The sequence below is a fragment of the Gekko japonicus genome, unplaced genomic scaffold, assembly GCF_001447785.1.
Source record: "Gekko japonicus isolate JY-2015 unplaced genomic scaffold, Gekko_japonicus_V1.1 scaffold103, whole genome shotgun sequence".
Taxonomy (NCBI): Eukaryota; Metazoa; Chordata; class Lepidosauria; order Squamata; family Gekkonidae; genus Gekko; species Gekko japonicus.
This window is the reverse complement of record NW_015160210.1, coordinates 1178294-1198847: the sequence shown is the minus strand read 5'-3', so window position 1 is coordinate 1198847 and position 20554 is coordinate 1178294. Positions and strand designations below refer to the sequence as shown.

Here is a 20554-nt window from a genome sequence, read left to right as displayed (position 1 = left end):
GTCCGAACTGCTCAGAGCCAAGGGCTTTATGGGTTTAATTTGGCGCTCCCTCCCCTCGGAAAGCCCAGCCGGGGACAGCAGATGTTCAGGCCGGAGGGGTGGGGGGAGAACGCCTGAAGAAGACGGCCAAATCCTTCCCGGGGAGATGCTTGCGTGGACTTCGCTGGAAGTCCAATTAATGTTTTCCTGTGGGGAGCCTTTCTTACGAGCCTCTGCCAGACTCGGGGAGGGGAGAGAGACGATCTCTCCACGACACCCCCAAACCCTGCACCAGACTTTTTCAACATGGACAACCGCAGACAGGACTCAAACCCCACCCAGCAAGCTATGTTTGGTGTAGTGGTTAAGTGCACGGACTCTAATCTGGGAGAACTGGGCTTGATTCCCCACTCCTCCACTTGCAGCTGCTGGATGACCTTGCACAAGCCATAGTTCTGTCAGAGCTGTTCTTGAAAAAGAGCCGTTTCTGTCAGAGCTCTCTCAGCCCCACCGACCTCACAGGGTGTCTCTTGTGGGGAGGGGAAGGGAAAGGAGATTGTAAGCTGCTCTGAGACACCTTTGGGTAGTGAAGGGCGGGGTATAAATCCAATATCGTCTTCTTCTTCTATGCACTTAGAGCTCCAGCTATGGGAGCGACAGGGTCCGTTTGGAGGCACCATTGAAGGGGGGTCTTTTCCGGTTCCTGGTCACTGATGTTGAGAACTGAGTGTGTTCATTTGCACAGCCCTGCCTCTTCATTTGCATCACACCAGTTTGGTGTAGTCATTAAGAGCGGTGGACTCTAATCTGGAGAACCGCGTTTGGTTCCCCACTCCTCCACATGCAGCCAGCTGGGCGACCCTGGGTCAGTCATAAGTTCTCCCAGAGCTGTTCTCAAGAGCAGTCCTCGAAAGAGCTCTCTCGGCCCCACCTACCATCACAGTGTGTCTGTTCTGGGGAGGGTAAGGGAAGGAGATTATAAGCCACTCTGAGACTCCTAGTGAAGGGCGGGGTATAAATCCAACCCCCTCCTCCTCCTTTTCTCCTTCTTCATCTCCTCCTCCTCCTCCTCCTCCTCCTCTCGGTCTTGAGTTCTGATTCTCAGTCACCAGAATGATGGAAAATCAGCATCTGTAAGGGGTGTCTGTGTATGTATTGCCCTCGGCAACCATGAGTTGATTTTTTAAAAAGCGACTTGAAAATTTCAAATTGTTTATTGGTGTCGTGGTTAAGTGCGTGGACTCTGATCTGGGAGAACCGGGTTTGATTCCCCACTCCTCCACTTGCACCTGCTGGATGACCTTGGGCAAGCCAAAGTTCTGTCAGAGCTGTTCTTGAAAAAGAGCCGTTTCTGTCAGAGCTCTCTCAGCCCCACTTACCTCACAGGCAGTGTTCCCTCTAAGCTGAGTTAGTGTGAGCTAGCTCACAGTTTGTGAACCTCCAGCTCATACATTTTTGTCGTAGCTCGGGAAGGAGGGCTCCAGAGCAACCTAATTTATACAGTAGCCAAATTGCTTGCTTGCAACTTTAATCCCAGTAGCTCACAAAGTAGAATTTTAGCTCACAAGACTCCACAGCTTAGAGGGAGCATTGCTCCCAGGGTGTCTGTTGTGGGGAGGGGAAGGGAACGGAGTTTGTAAGCCGCTCTGAGACACCTTTGGGTAGTGAAGGGCGGGGTATAAATCCAATCTCTTCTCCTTCTTTGTTTATGCCACGGTTTTCTCCCCTGTGGCCACAAATTTTGTTAGTCTTTAAGGTGCCGCTGGACTTGTGCTCTTTTCTACTTCTAACACTGTATCAGAGTAGAAGTTGTCACAGTGACACCCCCCGTGTGTTGACTAATCAGCTTGTTCTTACCGTTGCAGTCACGAGGATGGGACGGTCCGCTTCTGGGACGCCTCAGGGGTGTCCCTCAAGCCCCTGTACAAGCTTGGCACCGCCCACATCTTTCAGACCGACTGTGAGCACAACGACAGCCTGAACCAGTCTGGCGACGAGGAATGGCCTCCGTTCCGGAAGGTACTGGACCCTGATGTCTTTGGCTCTGGAAAGCGGGGACACTTGGGGGGGGGGGGGGAAGGAGAGGGCTGGGGCGAAGGGGGCCTCAACTCTTGCTGGGTTTGCTCCGTGACTTTGGACAGCACGACTCCATAGGTGCACCTTTGTCCATGGCTGGGAATTCACACGGTTCCTCTCCGTTCCTTCACTTGTCCATTCCCGCCTTTGTTTACAAGGGCAAGGATGTGTATCGGTGTCTCTCCCTAGTGTAATCTTTGGCCACGTATGTCTCAGTGGGCCACCATGTGGAGAAAAGGAGTCAGTACAAATTTGGAACCAGAAACCAGTTTTGGATCCTCTGTAGCTTGACGGGACGATGCCCAGAGGTGCGAGCATGAAGCGTGTGCGAGCACGCGTGCGTCTAGCCATTCATTTTTTGTCTTAATTCCTTTAAAAAAGGGAAAACTGGAGCCTCGGATTGGTCGGGAGATGGGGTTGTGTGTGTCTTGGTGACACCACAAGGGTTAGGGTAGCCAGCCGAGTTTTGGCAACTGACAGAAAGCTCAGGGTAGTGGCGGGAAAACTCAAACTGCCATTGTTCCAATTGCATGACATCACTTTTTTAAAAAAATAAATAAATTGTATTAGTTTTTAACAGAACTTGAATAGAATAACACGGTTTACCAAACTTTCATATATTATTTGTATCTTTCAGTTGTCAGAGAGCCAGTTTGGTGTAGTGGTTAAGTGCGCGGACTCTGATCTGGGAGAATCAGGTTTGATTCCCCACTCCTCCACTTGCACCTGCTGTATGACCTTGGACAAACCATAGTTTTGCCAGGGCTATTTTTGGGCAGGAACGCACAGGAACGGAGTTCCGGCTGGCTCCCAAGTTGGCCACGCCCAGCAGGAACTCATTAGCATAATAGGCCACACCCAAAAGCAGAAACTCATTAGGATTGGCTACGTTAGGGGTGTGTGGCCTAACATGCAAAGGAGTTCTTGCTACAAAAAAAGCCCTGGGTTTTGACAACAAACAAGGTAAACAGAATAAGAAGCAAAAGGTGGGTGTGGCTGGATGATGACACTTCTAGTAACATGGGGGTGCGGCCTAATGTGCTAATGAGCTGTGCTGTCAGGGTTGTGGCCTATTATGCTAATGAGTTCCTGCTGGGCTTTTTCTACAAAAAGAGCCCTGGTTTTGACAAGAGCTGTCCTTGAAAGGGCAGTTCTGGAAAGAGCTCTCTCGGCCCCACCTACCTCACTGGGTGTCTGTTGTGGGGAGGGGAAGGGAAAGGGAAAGGAGTTTGTAAGCCGCTCTGAGACTCCAAGTGAAGGGCAAGGTATAAATCCATCCTCCTCCTCCTCCTCCTCCTCCTCCTCTTCTTCTTCTTCGTCAAAATAAAATAGATTTACAGTATCCATTTGTAACCTTAACAGTGTTTACCGAAGATTCAAATCGTCTATTGCTTTGAGTATTTCCTTTCGAGAGCTTAGATGATTTAAAATCGGAAGCCAAGTTGTTGGAAAGTCACTATGTTCTATTCCTGACCTCTGTAGGTCTTAACACAGCTGTTATTTTTTCCATGGTATACATGTTCCATCATTTGGTGTGCCATAATTTAAGTGTAGTCTTGCTCTGATATCCATTTGGTAGCTATTGCCGTTTTGGCGGCGAACAACAATAATGCTCTTGTTTCCTTCGTAGATGGAGATACATTTTTATTTGATCCGTTATTCAGGAGAAGTGATTCTGGGGTCAAGGGAACTGTCTCTCCAGTCATTATTTGTACTTTTTCTAAAATGGCATGACATCACTTCCTGGAATCCCAGAACCTTGCTCCCCAATGCTGTCCCTTCAGGGGTCACACAGGAAGTGACATCATGCAGTCTGGATGATGGGTATTTTCCCAACACCCCCCTGGTGCCCTACCAAGTCGTGAACTACCTGTAGGGGGCCACTCACTATAGTCGGAGGCCCGACAGTCCTGTGCAAGGGAGTCGGCCCACGTTCTACACAACTGGCTTTGGCTTCGAAATAACATTTTTGTTTCAGAGTACCTTTGAGCTGAATGCCGCGAGGGCACTTCCCGATCAGCCGCACTAAAGTGCTGCCTCTGTCTCCACCCCTCTCCCCTTCCCCGAACTCCTCCGCTCCATCCAGGTTGGTTGCTTTGACCCTTACAGCGACGACCCCCGGCTGGGAATCCAGAAGATCGTCCTCTGCAAATACACGGCAAAGATGGTGGTGGCTGGCACAGCAGGGCAGGTACTGTCTGCAGCGGGAGAGCGGGATCCATTCCCTTCCCACTCGCTCTTCATTGAAACTCGTTTTCCCGCCCTGTCCCAAGGGCTTGGAGTAGGTTATTAATTTAATGAGCCCCGTCAGTTGTTTGTGGGTTGCTTGCGACGCGAGGGGAAGAAAGGCAGGTCCCTGCCCCAAGGAAATTACCAGGTACATTTCAGCAGTGGGGGGGGGGGACAATTCAAAGGTAGGTGGAGGAATGAGGCTAACGAGGGAGGAACAAAACAAGGCTAACAAGAGATGGATGTAACCAGGCACAGTGGGACATACCTCTGAGTCAGTGTTCCCTCTAAGCTGAGTTAATGTGAGCCAGCTCACAGGTTTTTTTAGCCTCTGGCTCACAATCTTTCAATCTTTTTTAGCCTCTGGCTCACACATTTTTGTCTCGGCTCAGGAAGGATGGGGCTCCAGACCAAACTAATTTATGCAGCAGCCAAATCGCTCGCTCACAACTTTTAATGGCACAGTGGTTCACAGAGTCAAATTTTTGTTCACAAGACTCCACAGCTTAGAGGGAGCATTGCCCTGAGTGGGTTCTGGTTGAGGGTAAGCCAGCAAGCCAGCGGGGTCACTGGGCAGAGCAAGAGATGGGGCTGAGGGGGGTAGAGTTTGAGGGTTAATTCTGCGCCAGCGACTATTTCAGGATCTCTGTGGTTTTAAGCGGACGTTGAGGACTAATTTCTTTAGGCTGGCCCTTAGCGTACCTTACGTTTCTATCCTCCGTGGATCCTGAAGGGTGATCGGAGTTTTCCCCATCTCATTTTATCCTCACGGCACTAGCCCTGTGATGTAGGATGGGCTGAAAGAGAGTGACTGTCCCAAGGCTAAGCTATGGTGGAGCGAGGGCCCAACAAGCTGTAACTTTACCATGCTTTCCCCCCGAAAGGTGTTAATGACAGGTTAGGATCTAGGTTTAGTGTTTCTGTGGCCGGAATGGTTTTATTGTTTCTTTTTTTAAACAAAAATTGTAGCGTTGGTGCATTATGTTTTGCACCTTGGTTTTTGCAGTGCATATTGTAGCTTTTGACATGTTGCTAGCCTCCTTGGATTTGCACAGATAAGGTACAACTATTTTGGTAAATAAAATACAGTTCAGCTCGGTTTATCTTGGTACGTAACCAGCACAAATCAGCCACTTTGGTGTCGTGGTGAAGTGTATGGACTCTAATCTGGGAGAACGGGTTTGATTCCCCACTCCTCCACTTGCACCTGCTGGATGACTTTGGGCAAGCCGTAGCTCTGATAAGAGCTGTCCTCAAAAAAGAGCAGTTTCTGTCAGAGCTCTCTCAGCACCACCTCCCTCACAGGGTATCTGTTGTGGGGAGGGGAAGGGAGAGGAGTTTGTAAGCCGCTCTGAGACTCCTTTGGGTAGTGAAGGGCAGGGTATAGATCCAATCTCTCCTCTTCTTCCTATAAACATAGGTGGATACCATACTCCAGGTACACAGTCATTAAATTGGAAATAATTAGAGAAAAACTTTTAAGATACAAGTATTTTTTTAAAAAGACAGAATGTTGAGACTTTCAAAAATTAAGAACTCCAAAAGGCTCAAGAATCGTCTAAGTCACTCCTTAACGTGTTCTTTGCGGATTTTATAGGCTGCGGCTAAGAATCTGGCGCATTTTGTGGAAAAAAGTGATAGTAGCTTTCCTGAAGCGCTTCTGTGAGGTCCTTGCTTATTGGGGAGACTGTTTCTCCTTTTATTCACTCTCCGTGTACCTAAACTTGGTAGATTTCTACTGCCACCAGGAATTAGAAATTCCAAATACCTCTCTTTTGGTAGAATGACCCAGGGTCTGGGCACTTCAGAGGACTATGTGGCCCTGAGGAAGGACTATTCTGATTGCTGGGATAAGTGTAAACAAAATATGATTTATTTAATAAAGAACAAAATAGGTTTCTGGTTATTTTGAACTGTTGCTGAAGAAAGGAACTTGTAAATAAAGCTTGGTGTCACAAACAGTCTCTCAGACTCCCAAAACTCCACTCTGACAGGCTTAGACACTCAGCCTAATCTTTCTCTCTCATATATATACACACAGGCTAAAACTCTCATAGTCACACAGACTAAACTGTTTGTCTTATTCACACAGAATAGACTCAAACTCCCATAGTCACACAGACTATGCTCTCTCTTCAAACTTCACACACAGAATCGCCTCATAGACACCCCTCCTCCCACACTCTCAGTCACCAGCCAATCACATCACACTTATCTCCATCACTCTCCTTACAGTGCTGCAGTCAAACTAAACATTTAAAGAAACACACGCATCAAAACATGGAATCATTACAGCTCTGTCCAAACGGTGCCACCTGCTCCCTTCCAGGGCAAAGCAAGGAAGGATATCTCAGTGGTCTCGATCCTGAGGCATGGCCCTCCCTTTTCTTCTCATGGCAGGTGCTGGTCATGGAACTGAACGACGAGAAGTCTGAGCATATGCTCAACGTCGCCGTGCTGGACCTCCTCCAGGACCGCGAGGGCTTCACCTGGAAGGGGCACGACCGGCTCACTCCCAAGAACGGCTCCCTGCCCTTCGCCCAGGGCTTCCAGCCCACGGCCCTTGTGCAGAGCATGCCCCCCGCGGCCGTCACCGCTGTCACGCTGCACTCGGAGTGGAACCTGGTCGCTTTTGGGACCAGTCATGGCTTTGGGCTGTACGATTACTACCGGAGGAACCCGGTGCTGGCCAGGTAGGGGGAACGAGGAGAAGTAAGGCATGCGTGGGCCAGGTAGGGGGCATTTAAAAAGTGTGGGCCGGGTCACGGGGATTGGGAGGCATGAGATGGACGTAATACTAGCACAGGTCGGGTAGGCAGTACTGGGAGGTGTAAGATGAGTGCGGGGCAGGCGGGGGGGACCAGGAGGTTTAAGACAGGTATAGGAGAAAGGTGGGCTAGGGGTGTAAGACAAATATGGGCCAGGTAGGGGGGACCTAGGAGGTGTAAGATGGACATAGGATGAGTGCGGGCCAGGTCAGGGGGGACGGGGAGGCAGGAGACGGGCATAATTTATTTATTGAGCCAGCTTTGGCTGGGAGGGCGGGGTAGAAATGTGAGGAATATATAAATAAATACATTTATTTATTTAATTTATACCCCGCCCTCCCTGCCGAGGAGGTGTAAGATGGACATAAGACTAGTGCAGGCCAGGTAGGGGCACTGGGAGGTGTAAGATAAGTCCGGGCCAGATAGGCGGGAGTGGGAGGCATACAATGGGGGTAAGATGAGCATGGGTCAAGTAGGGGGGACTGGGTGGTGTAAGACAGGCATAAGAGGAATATGGCCAAGTGGGGGATACTGGAAGGCATAAGACGAGTGTGGACCAGGTCTGGTGGACTGGGACGTATACGATGGGTATAAGATGAGCATGAGGTAGGCGGCCTGTTGGACAAAAGATGGGTGTAAGATAGGGTTGCCGAGTCCTACCGTCATAATAGCAGGGGAGTCCTGCGCTCTATCCGGGAGTTGTTTGGACCATAGTTTTCAGGCTGGTTGCTAGAGCGTTGCCCGGCGACGTACCCAGCGTGATGACGTCACTTCCGGGTGACGTCATCATGCCGGGCACGTCGGCCTGCTCTAGCCACTTTGGGAGTCGGGTTTCCCCGGCTGGATCTGGACCGGCGGGTTGGGGGCCCTTTCGGTGGAAAAACCCCTGCCCCCCGGGGGGGACCTAGCAGCCCTAGTGTATGACAGGTATGGGCCAGGTCGGGAGGAACGGGAGGTTTAAGACGAGTGTGAGACAGGTGGAGGGACTGGAAAATGTAAGACAAGTGCGGGCCAGGTGGCGGGGGGACTGGGAGGCGTAAGATGGGCGTTCGATAAGCATAGGCCAGGTAAGGGGTACTAGGAGGCATGAGACGGGCATAAGACAAGTGTGGGCCGGGGGGGGGGCGACTGTGAGGCCTAAGACATGCATGGACCAGGTCTCTGAATCTGGGTATACAGATTTTGTGCTCAGTCTTTCATTGCTGTGTGGAGCCAGAGATCTTTTCACGAGGGACTGGTAACTCACAAATTGGATTTTAGTGCGTCAAGGGGCTGAATTGGAAGGGGTCTGTAGCATGATCATTGGCTCCCCGGCTCGGTTGGTGTCTTGCGGGTGCTGCTAGTATTACCTTGTGAGTGCCGCTAGTATTACCCCAACCCACTAGTCTGATGGAGAAAGGGGTGTCCTTTTCTCGTCTCAGCTGCGCCCCTGGTGAAGCGGAGGAGTGCAAGGATAGCCACCGTGTTGCGGAGGGGTTCCTTTAGGGAGGTGGGTGAGACTTCAGTGCCTTCGGGCCAAGGGGTTCTGGCATGCCGTTGGCTATCTCCAGTCCAGATGCAACGAAACTCCATGCGACTGGGTTTTGAGGGGAGTAAGCTAGGGATAGCAGGGCAGGACGAGTCCGAACCTGACCCGCAAGCTTTTATTGTCCTCCCAGGCTGGAAGTTTTCCCCCCAGCAAGAGGATATCAATAGTACCGGAAAAGTATCCATCTTGCTCTCGGTGGGTCGCTGTATAAAGCTGCGGAGCGCAGATCTGAAGATTCCTCGTTCTATCAGGGCAACATCCTGGCAAGGCGGGCGGGGTGGTTTAATTATTATTCATTTGTGTGTGTTTGTAGATGCACGTTACATCCCAATGACTCCCTTGCCATGGAGGGGCCGCTCTCCCGGGTAAAGTCGTTGAAGAAGTCGCTGCGCCAGTCCTTCCGCCGGATCCGCAAGAGTCGGGTGTCTGGCAAGAAGAGGGTGACTGCCAGCAGTCCTTCCAGCAAGGTAGGCTGAATCGTATGCCCTGGCATGGCTTGCTGCCGAGGGGTTCAAGTCCGTGACTTCCAAAGTGGCCTGAACAAAGTATGAGGTAGAGGATCGGAGAGTATTAATGCTTGCAGGGAACAGCCCATAGCTCAGGGGTGTCAAACTCATTTGTTACGCGGGCCGGATCTGACATAAATGAGACCTTGTTGGGCTGGGCCGTGTGTGTCATAAAATGTAATGCCAGGTAGCGGAGATATAAACCTTATAAAGGACACAGACACAAAGGGTTTTTTTACTTAAAATAAAAATATGCTTAAAACATTTAGCACTCTTGCAATATTTTGTTTATTTAACAGTGTCTGATAACTGACACCTCTTGCTCTGAATTATTGCATCAAGATGTCTGTGCTGTTGCAATCTTGAATGTGCTGTTCAGGTGTGTATCTGTAAGCTGCAAACCTACGAGGACGCAGCAGCAGCAGAACTGGAAGAAGAAGCAGAAGACAGCCAGTTCCACTGCGGGCCTGATAGAAGCCCTCCGGGGGCCTCATCCGGCCCCCAGCCCGCATGTTTGACACCCCTGGTCTAATGTCTCCTCCGACAAAGATGTGTTCTCAAAGCTACGGGTTTGGGGATGGAAGAGAGGAACAAAGCCCTGGTTATGTATGTCCTGAAAGTAGATAGAGGGAATTCTCATTTTCAGCAAGCTGTTGTATTTGGGGTGGATAACAGCCGTGTCTTGACCCTTTAAACACCCACCCCATTCCCTCCCTCCAGGTTCAGGAGGCCAATGCTCAGCTCGCTGAACAGGCCAGCCCCCACGAGGTGGAGATGACTCCTGTACAGCGGCGGATCGAGCCCCGGTCGGCTGACGACTCTCTCTCGGGGGTCGTCCGCTGCCTCTGCTTCGCTGATACCTTCCTTCGAGATGGTAAAGGATGTAGGGGAGGAAGTTGGCGGTTGCCTTTGAAACGGGGGCGAGGGGAGGGCCTCTGATTTGGGAAGAGCATGATTTTAGTCACTGTATCGACTTCGTTTGTAGCCCGCCTTTCTCGTTGAGGACTCAAGGCGAAGAAGGATTCTCCGGCGATGTTGTGGGGGGAACTGTGCTCGAGAGGCGCCGTGCGGGGCGCGCACGAGGTCCTGGGTTCAAATCCCGCCATTTCTAGGTCAAAGGATGTTGTGCAGCATCCTTCTTGGAAAGACCCAGGAGAGCTTTCAAACTTGAAGGGCCAGGGATCTGGGCACATGTAGGGCGGTTTTCTGTGTTCCCGTGCTGGCTACCTCCACCGATGCAGGGTCGAGCACTTCAGTTTCTCCGTCTTCCATTCTGGTCTCACCCTTTCTGTAAAGAACTTGGGGCAATGTACGCCGTTCTCTTCCTCCTCAATTTCATTCTTCCAATGACCCTGTGAGGTGGGCTTAAGTTGAGAGTAAGCGACTGGCCCAAGGTCGCCCAGTATGGTTTGTGGCAGAGAGGGATTCGAACCCAGGTCTTTCCAGTCCAAGCCTGGCACACTTATTCTGGCGGTATGGGTTTGCGTTAGGCTTGTGATGCAATAGTTTCCAGTCTCTGCAAGTAAGAACAGATAAAAGGAAGTCCTCCATTCAACGAGTCATTCACATGTGGAATTCACTGCCACAGGAAGTGGTGGCGGCTACAAGCATAGACAGCTTCAAGAGGGGATTGGATAAACATCTGGAGCAGAGGTCCATCAGTGGCTCTTAGTCACAAGGTCTAGATAGACCACTCTGTCTGTCTTCTTGGTGCTTGGGGGGGCAACAGTGGGAGGGCTTCTGGAGTTCTGGCCCCACTGGTGGACCTCCTGATGGCCCCTGGGTTTTGGCCACTGTGTGACACACAATGTTAGACTGGATGGGCCATTGGCCTGATCCAACATGGCTTGTCTTATGTTCTTATGTCTGGGGCAATGACGCTCTATATTTTTGGTGCTTGGGGGGCACCAGTGGGAGGGCTTCTGGAGTTCTGTTCCCACTGGTGGACCTCCTGATGGCACCTGGGTTTTGGCCACTGTGTGACACAGAGTGTGGGACTGGATGGGCCATTGGCCTGATCCGACATGGCTTCTCTTACGTTCTTAAATTAGTACTGTGAAAGAAGGAAATAAGTATATATTACTGAGCTCCTTGGACACAAAGTGTTTAGAGATAAGTAGGTATCCTCGGAGCTCTTGAAATGCTCCATCTCTTCCTTGTTAATTAATTTAATTAATTAACGGAGTTGTCAGAACACACAGCCAACAACGAAGTACACGCATTCAGGAACGGTTATACTTTTATTGCAGAGCTATAGATGCAGTAACATAGGCACTGTTAGGAATGGCGGCGGCCCCATGGGCATAATAGGATATAGGGTATTCGTATGCACCCCCCCCACACACAGTACTGGCCAATTAGGCGGCCTCCCACGCGCGGTCTTAGAGACCGTTAGGTAGCTGAAGCTGATAACGAACAGTCTCCCATGGCACCTAATGAAATCTCAGACACTACAACACCCTCCTGCACATCTGTATAGATAAGCGTTTTAGCGCTCAGCAGAAAAAGCACAGAAAGGAATGCAATCACAATTAACCTGAAAGGAAAGCAATAGCAATTAACCAGACACAGACCAACCTCCCCAACTTTCATGGCAGCATAGCTGACAGGAGTCCTGCCATCTAATGCAACTTGCTCTTCTCCATAGCTGCGCACCACGGGCCCACTATGTGGGCTGGCACCAACTCGGGCTTGGTGTTCGCGTACGCCCTAGAGGTCCCGTCCCAGGAGAAATTTTCAGAGCGCTCCGTCGAGGCCGTCTTGGGCAAGGAGATCCAGTTGATGCACAGGGCGCCAGTGGTGTCGATCGCCGTCCTCGACGGGCGGGGGAACCCTTTGCCGGAACCATATGAAGTGTCTCGGGACCTGGCCAAGGCCCCCGACATGCAGGGTAGCCATTCAGTGCTCATTGCTTCTGAGGAACAGTTCAAGGTAACTTATTTTGATATCTAGACCCTTCTTTTCACACAGCTTACATTGCCCTCTCCTCCATTTAATCATTGTAACAAGCACCCTGTGAGGTAGGCTAGACTGAGAGAGTGAAATTCCAAAAACAACATCCGTGACAGAAATAATGAAGAGTCAATAAAGATGAGTTGCAAAAATGTTTACTGTAGTAATTTCTGTAGAAAATATTCTTCTATTATCGCTTACCCGCTAACAAATACTGCACAATGAAAACAGTTTGTTTCACAATATTTGCTTTATCACAGTACCCATACATTGTGAGGACCTTGGGTTCTGTTATTAGAGAGTCAACATGAAACGCTTCCTTCAAGAGCTGATAAGTAGTAATTGATAAGAATTGGGATTGCTACACGCGCAGATAAAGCAAATATTGTGAAACAAATTGTTTTCATTGCGCAGTATTCGTTATAGAAGAAAATTTTCTATGGAATTACTACAGTAAACTTTTTTGCAACACATCTTTATTGACTCTTTGTTATTTTTGTCACGGATGTTGTTTTTGGAATTCCACTTCCTCCCGTGATCTCTCATTTTTTGGCTTAGGCTGAGAGAGTGAGTGAGCTTCCACAGCCGAGTGGGGATTCGAACCTGGGTCTTTTGGATCCTGCTCTGACCCTCTTAACAACAACACCCCTTCCCCCTCCATCTCCCAGGTGTTCACGCTCCCCAAAGTCAGTGCCAAAACCAAGTTCAAGCTTACGGCCCACGAGGGCTGCCGGGTGCGGAAGGTGGCGCTGGTGAACTTTGCCAGTGTGACGTGCGAGGACTACGCGGAGAACTGCCTGGCGTGCCTCACCAACTTGGGGGACATCCACGTCTTCACGGTGCCTGGGCTGCGACCGCAGGTACACTACGATTGCATCCGGAAGGAGGACATCAGTGGGATCGCCTCCTGCGTATTCACTAAACATGGGCAAGGTGAGTCTGCAAGGGGGGCGGGGAGGGGAAAGGGGCGGGGCATGGGACTGGATGTCTGAAGAACCGTCTTCTCCTGTATGTTCCTGCCTGGAATTCACAGGGAGAGGCCCTCCTGACTATCCCACCAATCAGAGAAGCAGAGAAGCTTCAAAAGGGAATTAGATTAGCATATGGAGCAGAGGTCCATCAGTGCTATTAGCCACAAGGTATAGACAGGAACTCACAGGCTGGGGCAGGTGATGCTCTGTATTCTTGGTGCTTGGGGGGGGGGGGCAACAGTGGGAGGGCTCCTAGTGTCCTGGCCCCACTGGTGGACCTCCTGAAGGCACTGGTATTTCTGGCCACTGTTTGACACAGAGTGTTGGACTGGATGGGCCTTTGGCCTGATCCAACATTGGCATCTCTTATGTTCTTATGTCTGGAGGACTGGATAAGGCCTTGGGTGGTCAGGGACCAACGTATCTATGGGACCACCTCCTCTGTTATGTCCCCGGAAGGGCATTGTGCTCCTTGGACTCCTTGGATAACAACATACCGGTGGATCCCCGGCCGGAAGAATATCTGGCTGTCCTCGACCAGGGCCGGGGTGTTTTTGGTCCTGGCACCGACCCGGTGGAACTCTCTGCCAAATTCCATCAGGGCCCTGCGAGACCTTACGCAATGCCGCAGGGCCTGCAAGGCGGAAATGTTCCACCAGGCTTTTTGGTTGAGGCCCTCTTCTCCCCTGCCTGCGAAACGGTTGGCAGTTTGTAATAGGGGAATAATCAATTATAAGCAGGGGTAATTTCATAGGAAAAGAGGTACAGGAGCTCATTAGCATAACTTATTTGCATATGCCACACCCCCTGGCATCACTGGAAGTGTACAAAGACAAATATGGTCACAGTCCATAGACATGAAAAGATAGAGCCACAGGAACTGTGTAAAGTGCGCTCAATGTTTCTTTAACCATAGCAATAATGTTATAAATATGAAAATTACAAAAGTGATACTAATACACTCAAATTGTAAATCCAGTTACATAAGATAGAAAATAACAACGACGGCGGGACGGTGGTCTCCGGAATGTGATGCCGTTTCGACAAACGTCTTATGTAACTGGGTTTACAGTTTGAGTGTATTAGTATCACTTTTGTAATTTTCATATTTATAACATTATTGCTATCGTTAAAGAAACATTGAGCGTACTTTACACAGTTCCCGTGGCTCTCTTTTCATCACTGGAAGTGTGTCAGAAGGCAACACCCACCGCTCAGGCTCCACTGGAGTTTTTTGGATTGCTAGCTATGGGGGGGAATGGGGGACGTGCAGATCTGTCCTCGCAGAGGAGGGAGAGCTTGTGCCTGAATAAAACTTGGTCTTAAAGGTGTCACTGGACTGTTTTGGACAGGGGGGGTGGGGGGAGCTCTGCAACTTACCTGGTTGAGGGCTGCTGGGAGCAGGGGGTGGGGTTTGTTGCATGTGCCCGCCCCCTGGGCTCTTTACTCCCAGAGCGCCTCTCCTTTGCGCTCCTGCAGGAAATGACCCCTGATTATAAGGATTACTACTCGCCATCTGTTTTATAACGTAATTTAATATGTTCTATTGTTTTATCTGGTTACTGTTTTTAATACTATGTACATCGCCCAGAGCGATGGGGGCGATTCATAAAGTTAATAAATAACTGTGAGACAGAGCCCTTTCGGGGGCAGCCCCATGATTGTAAAACAGCCTCTCCAAGAGAGGAGTGTCTGGCCCCCCTTCTCTTTCAGTCTCTGGGAGGCCACTGAAGACATTTATGTTTCAGACAGCCTTTATTCGGTTTTGATTTATTCGCGCTCTTAAGCGAGATTTTAAAGTTGTGGCCCTTCCGGTTATTTTTTTAAAATAATAGTTTTATTTACATTGCAAACGGCCTTGAGTTCTGCAAGACAGAAGGAAGGAGGCAGGTTAGATTGGCGGGAGTGACGTAAATTTGTCTCGGAAAGGAGGCCATGTTGAAAGCAGTTAGTCTTACTGCTTTTTTAAAAAAGTTTGTGTGTTCCTTTCTCTTTCCTCCCAGGCTTCTACCTTATCTCCCCGTCCGAGTTTGAGCGCTTCTCCCTCAGCACCAGGAACATCACAGAACCTCTGTGCTTGCTGGATCTGAACCGTGCCCACGACACCACTTGCCTTGGGTGAGAGAGCCCTTCCCCTTACCTATTGCATGCAAACATCTTTTTGTAAGAAAGGGAATGTGTCAAACAGACAGCTGGTATAGCGTAGCGGTCACGTGAGCGAGCTCTGCTCCCAGCTGGTCCCGTGTTCAAATTCGTGCTGTGACCTCTGAGAGCCAGCTGTGTTGTAGTGGATAAGAACAGTGGACTTTAATCTGGAGAACTGGGTTTGAGTCCCCACTCTTTCACATGCAGCCAGCTGGGTGACCTTGGGTCATTCACGGCTCTCTCAGAGCTCTCTCAGCCCCACCGACCTCACAGGGTGTCTGTTGTGGGCAGAGGTCGATTCGGGGGGGATCGCGGGGGATCGCAGTTCCCCCGGGTGAGGTACGGGGGGCGGGGCACATGACGAAGCCCCGCCCCTGCTTCCGGCTGCCCTGCTTTCGGCCCTCATTCAGCCAGGAGGAGGCAGGAGAAGAGGGAGGGTAAGTTGCTTCCTCCCTGCCTCTCCCCACCCCTGCCTGCCTGGGGCCAGGGAGGGCCTTGGCTGGGCTTCCTCGCACTCCCGCCGGCCTTGCAGGTCCACTGCCGGGCCTTATGATGTCAGGGGGTGTGGCATATGCTAATGAGTTATGCTAATTAGTTCCCCTAGCTCTTTTTCTACGAAACGACCCCTGGTTGTGGGGAATATAAGAACATAAGAGAATATAAGAACATAAGAGAAGTTAGTGTTGGATCAGGCCAATGGCCCATCTCGCTCCTGTGCGCTCCTGCAGGAAATGACCCCTGCGTAAATATAAGACTGTCTGCGCACTGGAATTCTCTGTGAACACCACCTGGTCATGGGATTGGAGTCCAGACAATCTTTCCTTGAAAGCTTCTAGTCCATATGAGTGTCCAGAGACACTTTTTCACTCTGTTGTAAACCTGAAAATGAAAAAGAAAGAAATTTGAATGCATACGGGTGACGTTGGATGAAACTTTGGGAGCCGTGTGTGTGCGCGTGTGTCTGTGTGTAATCAGATTTGCTGGGCTTTGGAGGTGGGGCTTGTACCCACGCCCCCTCCCAAGACTAGCAAGATCAGAATGGGCTAAATTATGTGCCTGTTGGAAAGTGCCTTGTTTTTGTGAAGAAATGCCTCTCCCCCCCCCCCCATTTTGATGCTAGTTGTGGGTCTCTTTACCACATAGATTCCCAAACCATGTCTGGACATGCTATTTTGCAAGAGGGACCCCCAGGGAGGAGAGAAGCGGTCATTGTGCAAGTGGCCAGCTCTCCAGTGGAGCCCCAAAACAGCATTTGGTACCTGTGGTAGCCAGGCACTAGGTAGCAGGAGGCCTTGAGGCCAGGCCTCCGAACTAGGAAGGGGAACTAAGAGAAGAAGAAGAAGAGATTGGATTTATACCCCGCCCAAAGGAGTCTCAGAGTGGCTGACAAACTCCTTTCCCTCCCCCTCCCCACAACAGACACCCTGTGAGGTAGGTGGGGCTGAGAGAGCTCTGACAGAAACTGCTCTTGAGAGAACAGCTCTGACAGAGCTACGGCTTGCCCAAGGTCATCCAGCCAGGTGCAAGTGGAGGAGTGGGGAATCAAACCCGGTTCTCCCAGATTAGAGGACAGTTAACCACGACAACAAACAGAGTCCTGTTCCTCTCAGTGGGAACCCCTAAAATGTGTGGCTGGTGGCAGTAGATACTCCAGTGGAAGAAAGGAATAGCTCCCTCCAGAATGTGGCGACCCCTATAGGAGGAAGTTGGCAGAGCAGGGTCTGCAAGTCCAACAGACCTGTTCTGTCACAGTCTGCGTAATATGTGCAAGTTGTGGAATCTGGCCATCTAGGTCAGAGTTCCGTCTTATTTTCAGTTGCCTTAAATGTTTAAAAAAAAATGCAGTTGTGTCTGAGAAATTTGGCATAGCAGGTCGGCAGCAAGACTGTCTTTTCCCCTTCTCTCTGTTTGGGTGCAGGAATTGTAATTTCACCGCGACGCCAAAACTGAACCAAGCCAACGGGACGCATGCCCTGCAAGGAACGGAAGCAAATCACTCTCCCGCCAGCAACGATCGTAAGCGAATTGCCTTTTGTTTTCTTCTATTTTTGGGACTACCGTCTATCGGTGAGAGTCTCACCCTTGTCTTCTCCCCCCCCCGGTTTCTCTTTTGTTGCCCTTCCTGTGGTCTTGAGCGTGTCCGGAATTTATTTATTTATTTGTGAGGTTTTTATTCCGCCCTCCCCGAAGTGGGCTCAGGGTGGATCACAAAAGCCGAGTCCAGGACTCGTTACAAAAGAAACCACATTAAAAAACAGTTGAAACACTAACAGTAAACATTCATACAGGTAGCAAGGATTTCACATCTGTTAGAGCCCTAGGTGGAATCAGTGGGGCCCTTTCAGAAGATGGGGAACCAGATTGGGAGCAGGGAGGTCAACTGTGATGGACGCCAGTGTTCCCCCTAAGCTGAGTTCATGTGAGCTAGCTCACAGTTTTTTAGCCTCTAGCTCATACATTTTTGTCTTAGCTCGGAAGGAGGGCTCCAGAGCAAACTAGTTGATGCAGCGGCCCAATCGCTCGCTCACAACTTTAATGCCAGTAGCTCACGAAGTAGAATTTTTGCTCTCAAGACTCCACGGCTTAGAGGGAACATTGATGGACGCCCAGAGCCTCAATTCAAGGCCTGGCGGAACAGCTTTGTTTTGCAGGCCCTGCGGAACGATAAAAGGTCCCGCGGGGCCCCTGATCTCCAGTGGGAGCCGATTCCACCAGGCCGGAGCCAGGGCGGGAAAAGCCCTGGCTCAGGGTGAGGCTAAGCGGACGTCCCTCGGGCTGGGGGTAACCAGCAGAATAAACTCACAGTTGACGTTCTTTTGAAAGAAAAATACCTGAGGGCTGTGCGATACACCACCGGATTGGGTCTGTTATTTCTTTTACCTCCAGGGACCCCTGATGAGCACCAAGCGTCTTTCTCCCCCACGCCTGTTGACTCTCCAAATAACAGCATAGACACCCCCTTGGACACCACCGGGGAGATCACAGCAGAGGAAGTGAAGGACTACTTGGTGTAAGTCTCTCTCTGTGTTCTCTTGGTCACGGATCTAGACCCGTAAAGCTTTGTGGCGTTCATAAAGGTAGACGTTAGCGACCTGAAGCCCGTGGTCTCGGGGAAGCCATAAATCTGTATCAGGGGTCCTCAACCTTTTTGAGTCTGTGGGCACCTTTGGAATTCTAGGCACAAAATGGCTGCCGCAGGAAGTGAAGCCAGCCACAAAATGGCCACCGCAGGAGGTGAAGAAAACTACAGAGTGTCAGGGGTAGCCCAACTTCAGGGGAGAAGAAGAGTAATTTTTTTTAAATACACTGGGAAAGAGGAATGAGAGGGAATAAAACACTGTGATGGCAGCTGCCGCTGAAACGTTGGGGAATTTCAGACAGGTGATATCTCCCAGTAGGGAACCGGTTCTCAAACGGGTTCTGGTCTGTCATTTCAGACAGAACCCGTTTGAGAATCGGTTCCCTACCGGAATGTAACTGCCATTTCACACACAAAAGCTTCAGTCCCGTTTAGGAACCGGGACTGAAGCGTTTCACCTGTCAACTGCTTCTGAGTAGTCTCCAGTTCCCTCTCCCGGTTCGGATATGCTTTTTTCCCGCCTTTTTTCGCCCGCGCGGGGCGATCTCCCGCTGGTTTTTTTTTTACGTTCGCTTTATAGCGCTATAACGCTATAGTGCTATAACGGAATAGCACTATATCAATCCCATTGGAATGCATGGAGTGTTTTGTTATACTGCTATACTGCTATAGCGCTATAAATTGAACGTTTTTTTTAAAAAAAATCGATCACCCGCACGGGAAGAAAATGGCGGGAAAACAAAGCGGTGCATGTCTGAAATGCCAAACTGCTTCTGAATCGGCTGGTTTCCGGTAGGGGCAAGCCATGTGTGAAATGGCAGCCCTGTACCGGTTCACCTCAAAACGGAAGAATACCGTCTTGAAACCGGGAGAAACTGGGTAATGTGAAATTCCCCGTTATTTTATTCTGCCCAGCCAATCAGATCTCCAGTGGCCAATCAGGAGCCCTGCTAGGGAAGAGCCCCACCCACTTGCTGGAAACATTTTGCAGGCTCCGCGGCACCCGTGAGCTAACAATTCCAGAGATGGCTGCTTACAGAAGGGGTTTAAAAAACACTGAGGTTGTGCACAGCGGCTCCGTCAGTGGCAGCGAACCGTAACCGGTAAACGGAGCATCCATGTTCAGCATCAGTATACCCGTTTTTCACGTGTAAGAGGCAAACTGTTGCGTAGGCCCGGGTACATTTTGTTGGCTGCCGTTTGCTCACTGGTCTGTGTTGGTGGTTGAGGTCTTCTGGTCTGTCGCCCAGCAAGGCAGGGTTTTTCAGTTTTGTTTTTATCCGCTCTAGACCCTCGGAGGAAGCCGAGAGAAATCTGAGGAACGTGACCGAGGATGAGGCTCGATCCCTGGGGATTCTGATTAAATGAGGTACAGTCCTGCGAACCGTGAAGATGGGCAGCCGTGTGAGTCTGTCTGTAGCTGTAGAAAAGATGGTGTCTGAAGAAGTGAGCAGACTGCTCCCTCTAAGCTGTGGAGTCTTGTGAGCAAAAATGCTACTTTGTGAGCTCCTGGCGTTCAAGTTGTGAGCGAGCGATTTGGCTGCCGCATCAGTTAGTTTGTTCTGGAGCCACATCCTTCCTGAGCGAAGACAAAGATCTGTGAGCCAGAGGGTAAAAACCTGTGCGCTAGCTCACACTAAGTCAGCTTAGAGGGAACACCGGCCAGGGCTGACCCTGCTTACCTTCCGAAATCTGACAAGATCGGGCGAGCCTGGGCTATCCGGGCCAGGGCATACCGAAGAGTGAACCTTGCCAAATAAATTGTGCAAAAGGCTCCCTCTAAGCTATGGAGCTGCGGTGGCTCAAGTGGTTAAGACGCTGAACTGCAGGCTGTGGAAGGTCGGTCGGACAGCGCTGGCTCTTCGGCTTTGAAACGGAGATGAGCACCGCAACCCTAGAATCGGACTCAACTGGCTTTCGAGCAAGGGACACCTTTACCTTTACTTAGCTATGGAGTCCTATGAGCAAAAATTCCACTTTGTGAGCTACTACTGGCATTAAAGTTCTGAGTGAGCAATTTGGCTATACTGCATAAATTAGTTTGCTCTGGAGCCATCCCCCCTGAGCCGAGACAAAAATGTGTGAGCCGGAGTAGGCGCTTTCATGAGTTACTGCCAGTGTTCCCTCTAAGCTGAGTTAGTGTGAGCTAGCTCACAGTTTTTTAGCCTCCAGCTCACACATTTCTGTCTTAGCTCGGGAAGCGGGCCTCCAGACCAAACTAATTTATGGAGTCGCAAAATCGTTCGCTCACAACTTTTAATGTCGGTCGCTCACAAAGTGGTATTTTTGCTCACAGGACTCCACAGCTTAGAGGGAGCATG

The 20554-nt window shown here is 50.3% G+C and overlaps 1 protein-coding gene across 2 annotated transcripts in view; it reads left to right on the top strand.

Annotated features, from left to right (window-relative positions):
- The window catches only part of LLGL1 (lethal giant larvae homolog 1 (Drosophila)), an 87950-nt gene that overhangs the window by 67061 nt on the left and 335 nt on the right, over positions 1 to 20554 (top strand). For both annotated transcript variants that reach the window (XM_015409331.1, XM_015409324.1), the window contains exons 12-22: positions 1845 to 1998; positions 4142 to 4246; positions 6685 to 6977; positions 8894 to 9047; positions 9807 to 9960; positions 11734 to 12017; positions 12707 to 12971; positions 15013 to 15127; positions 17073 to 17170; positions 18041 to 18164; positions 19523 to 19602. In XM_015409331.1, coding sequence (XP_015264817.1) covers positions 1845 to 1998; positions 4142 to 4246; positions 6685 to 6977; positions 8894 to 9047; positions 9807 to 9960; positions 11734 to 12017; positions 12707 to 12971; positions 15013 to 15127; positions 17073 to 17170; positions 18041 to 18164; positions 19523 to 19601 — 1825 coding nt within the window. In that variant the 3' untranslated portion in view covers position 19602. The remainder of the gene's footprint in view (positions 1 to 1844; positions 1999 to 4141; positions 4247 to 6684; positions 6978 to 8893; positions 9048 to 9806; positions 9961 to 11733; positions 12018 to 12706; positions 12972 to 15012; positions 15128 to 17072; positions 17171 to 18040; positions 18165 to 19522; positions 19603 to 20554) is intronic.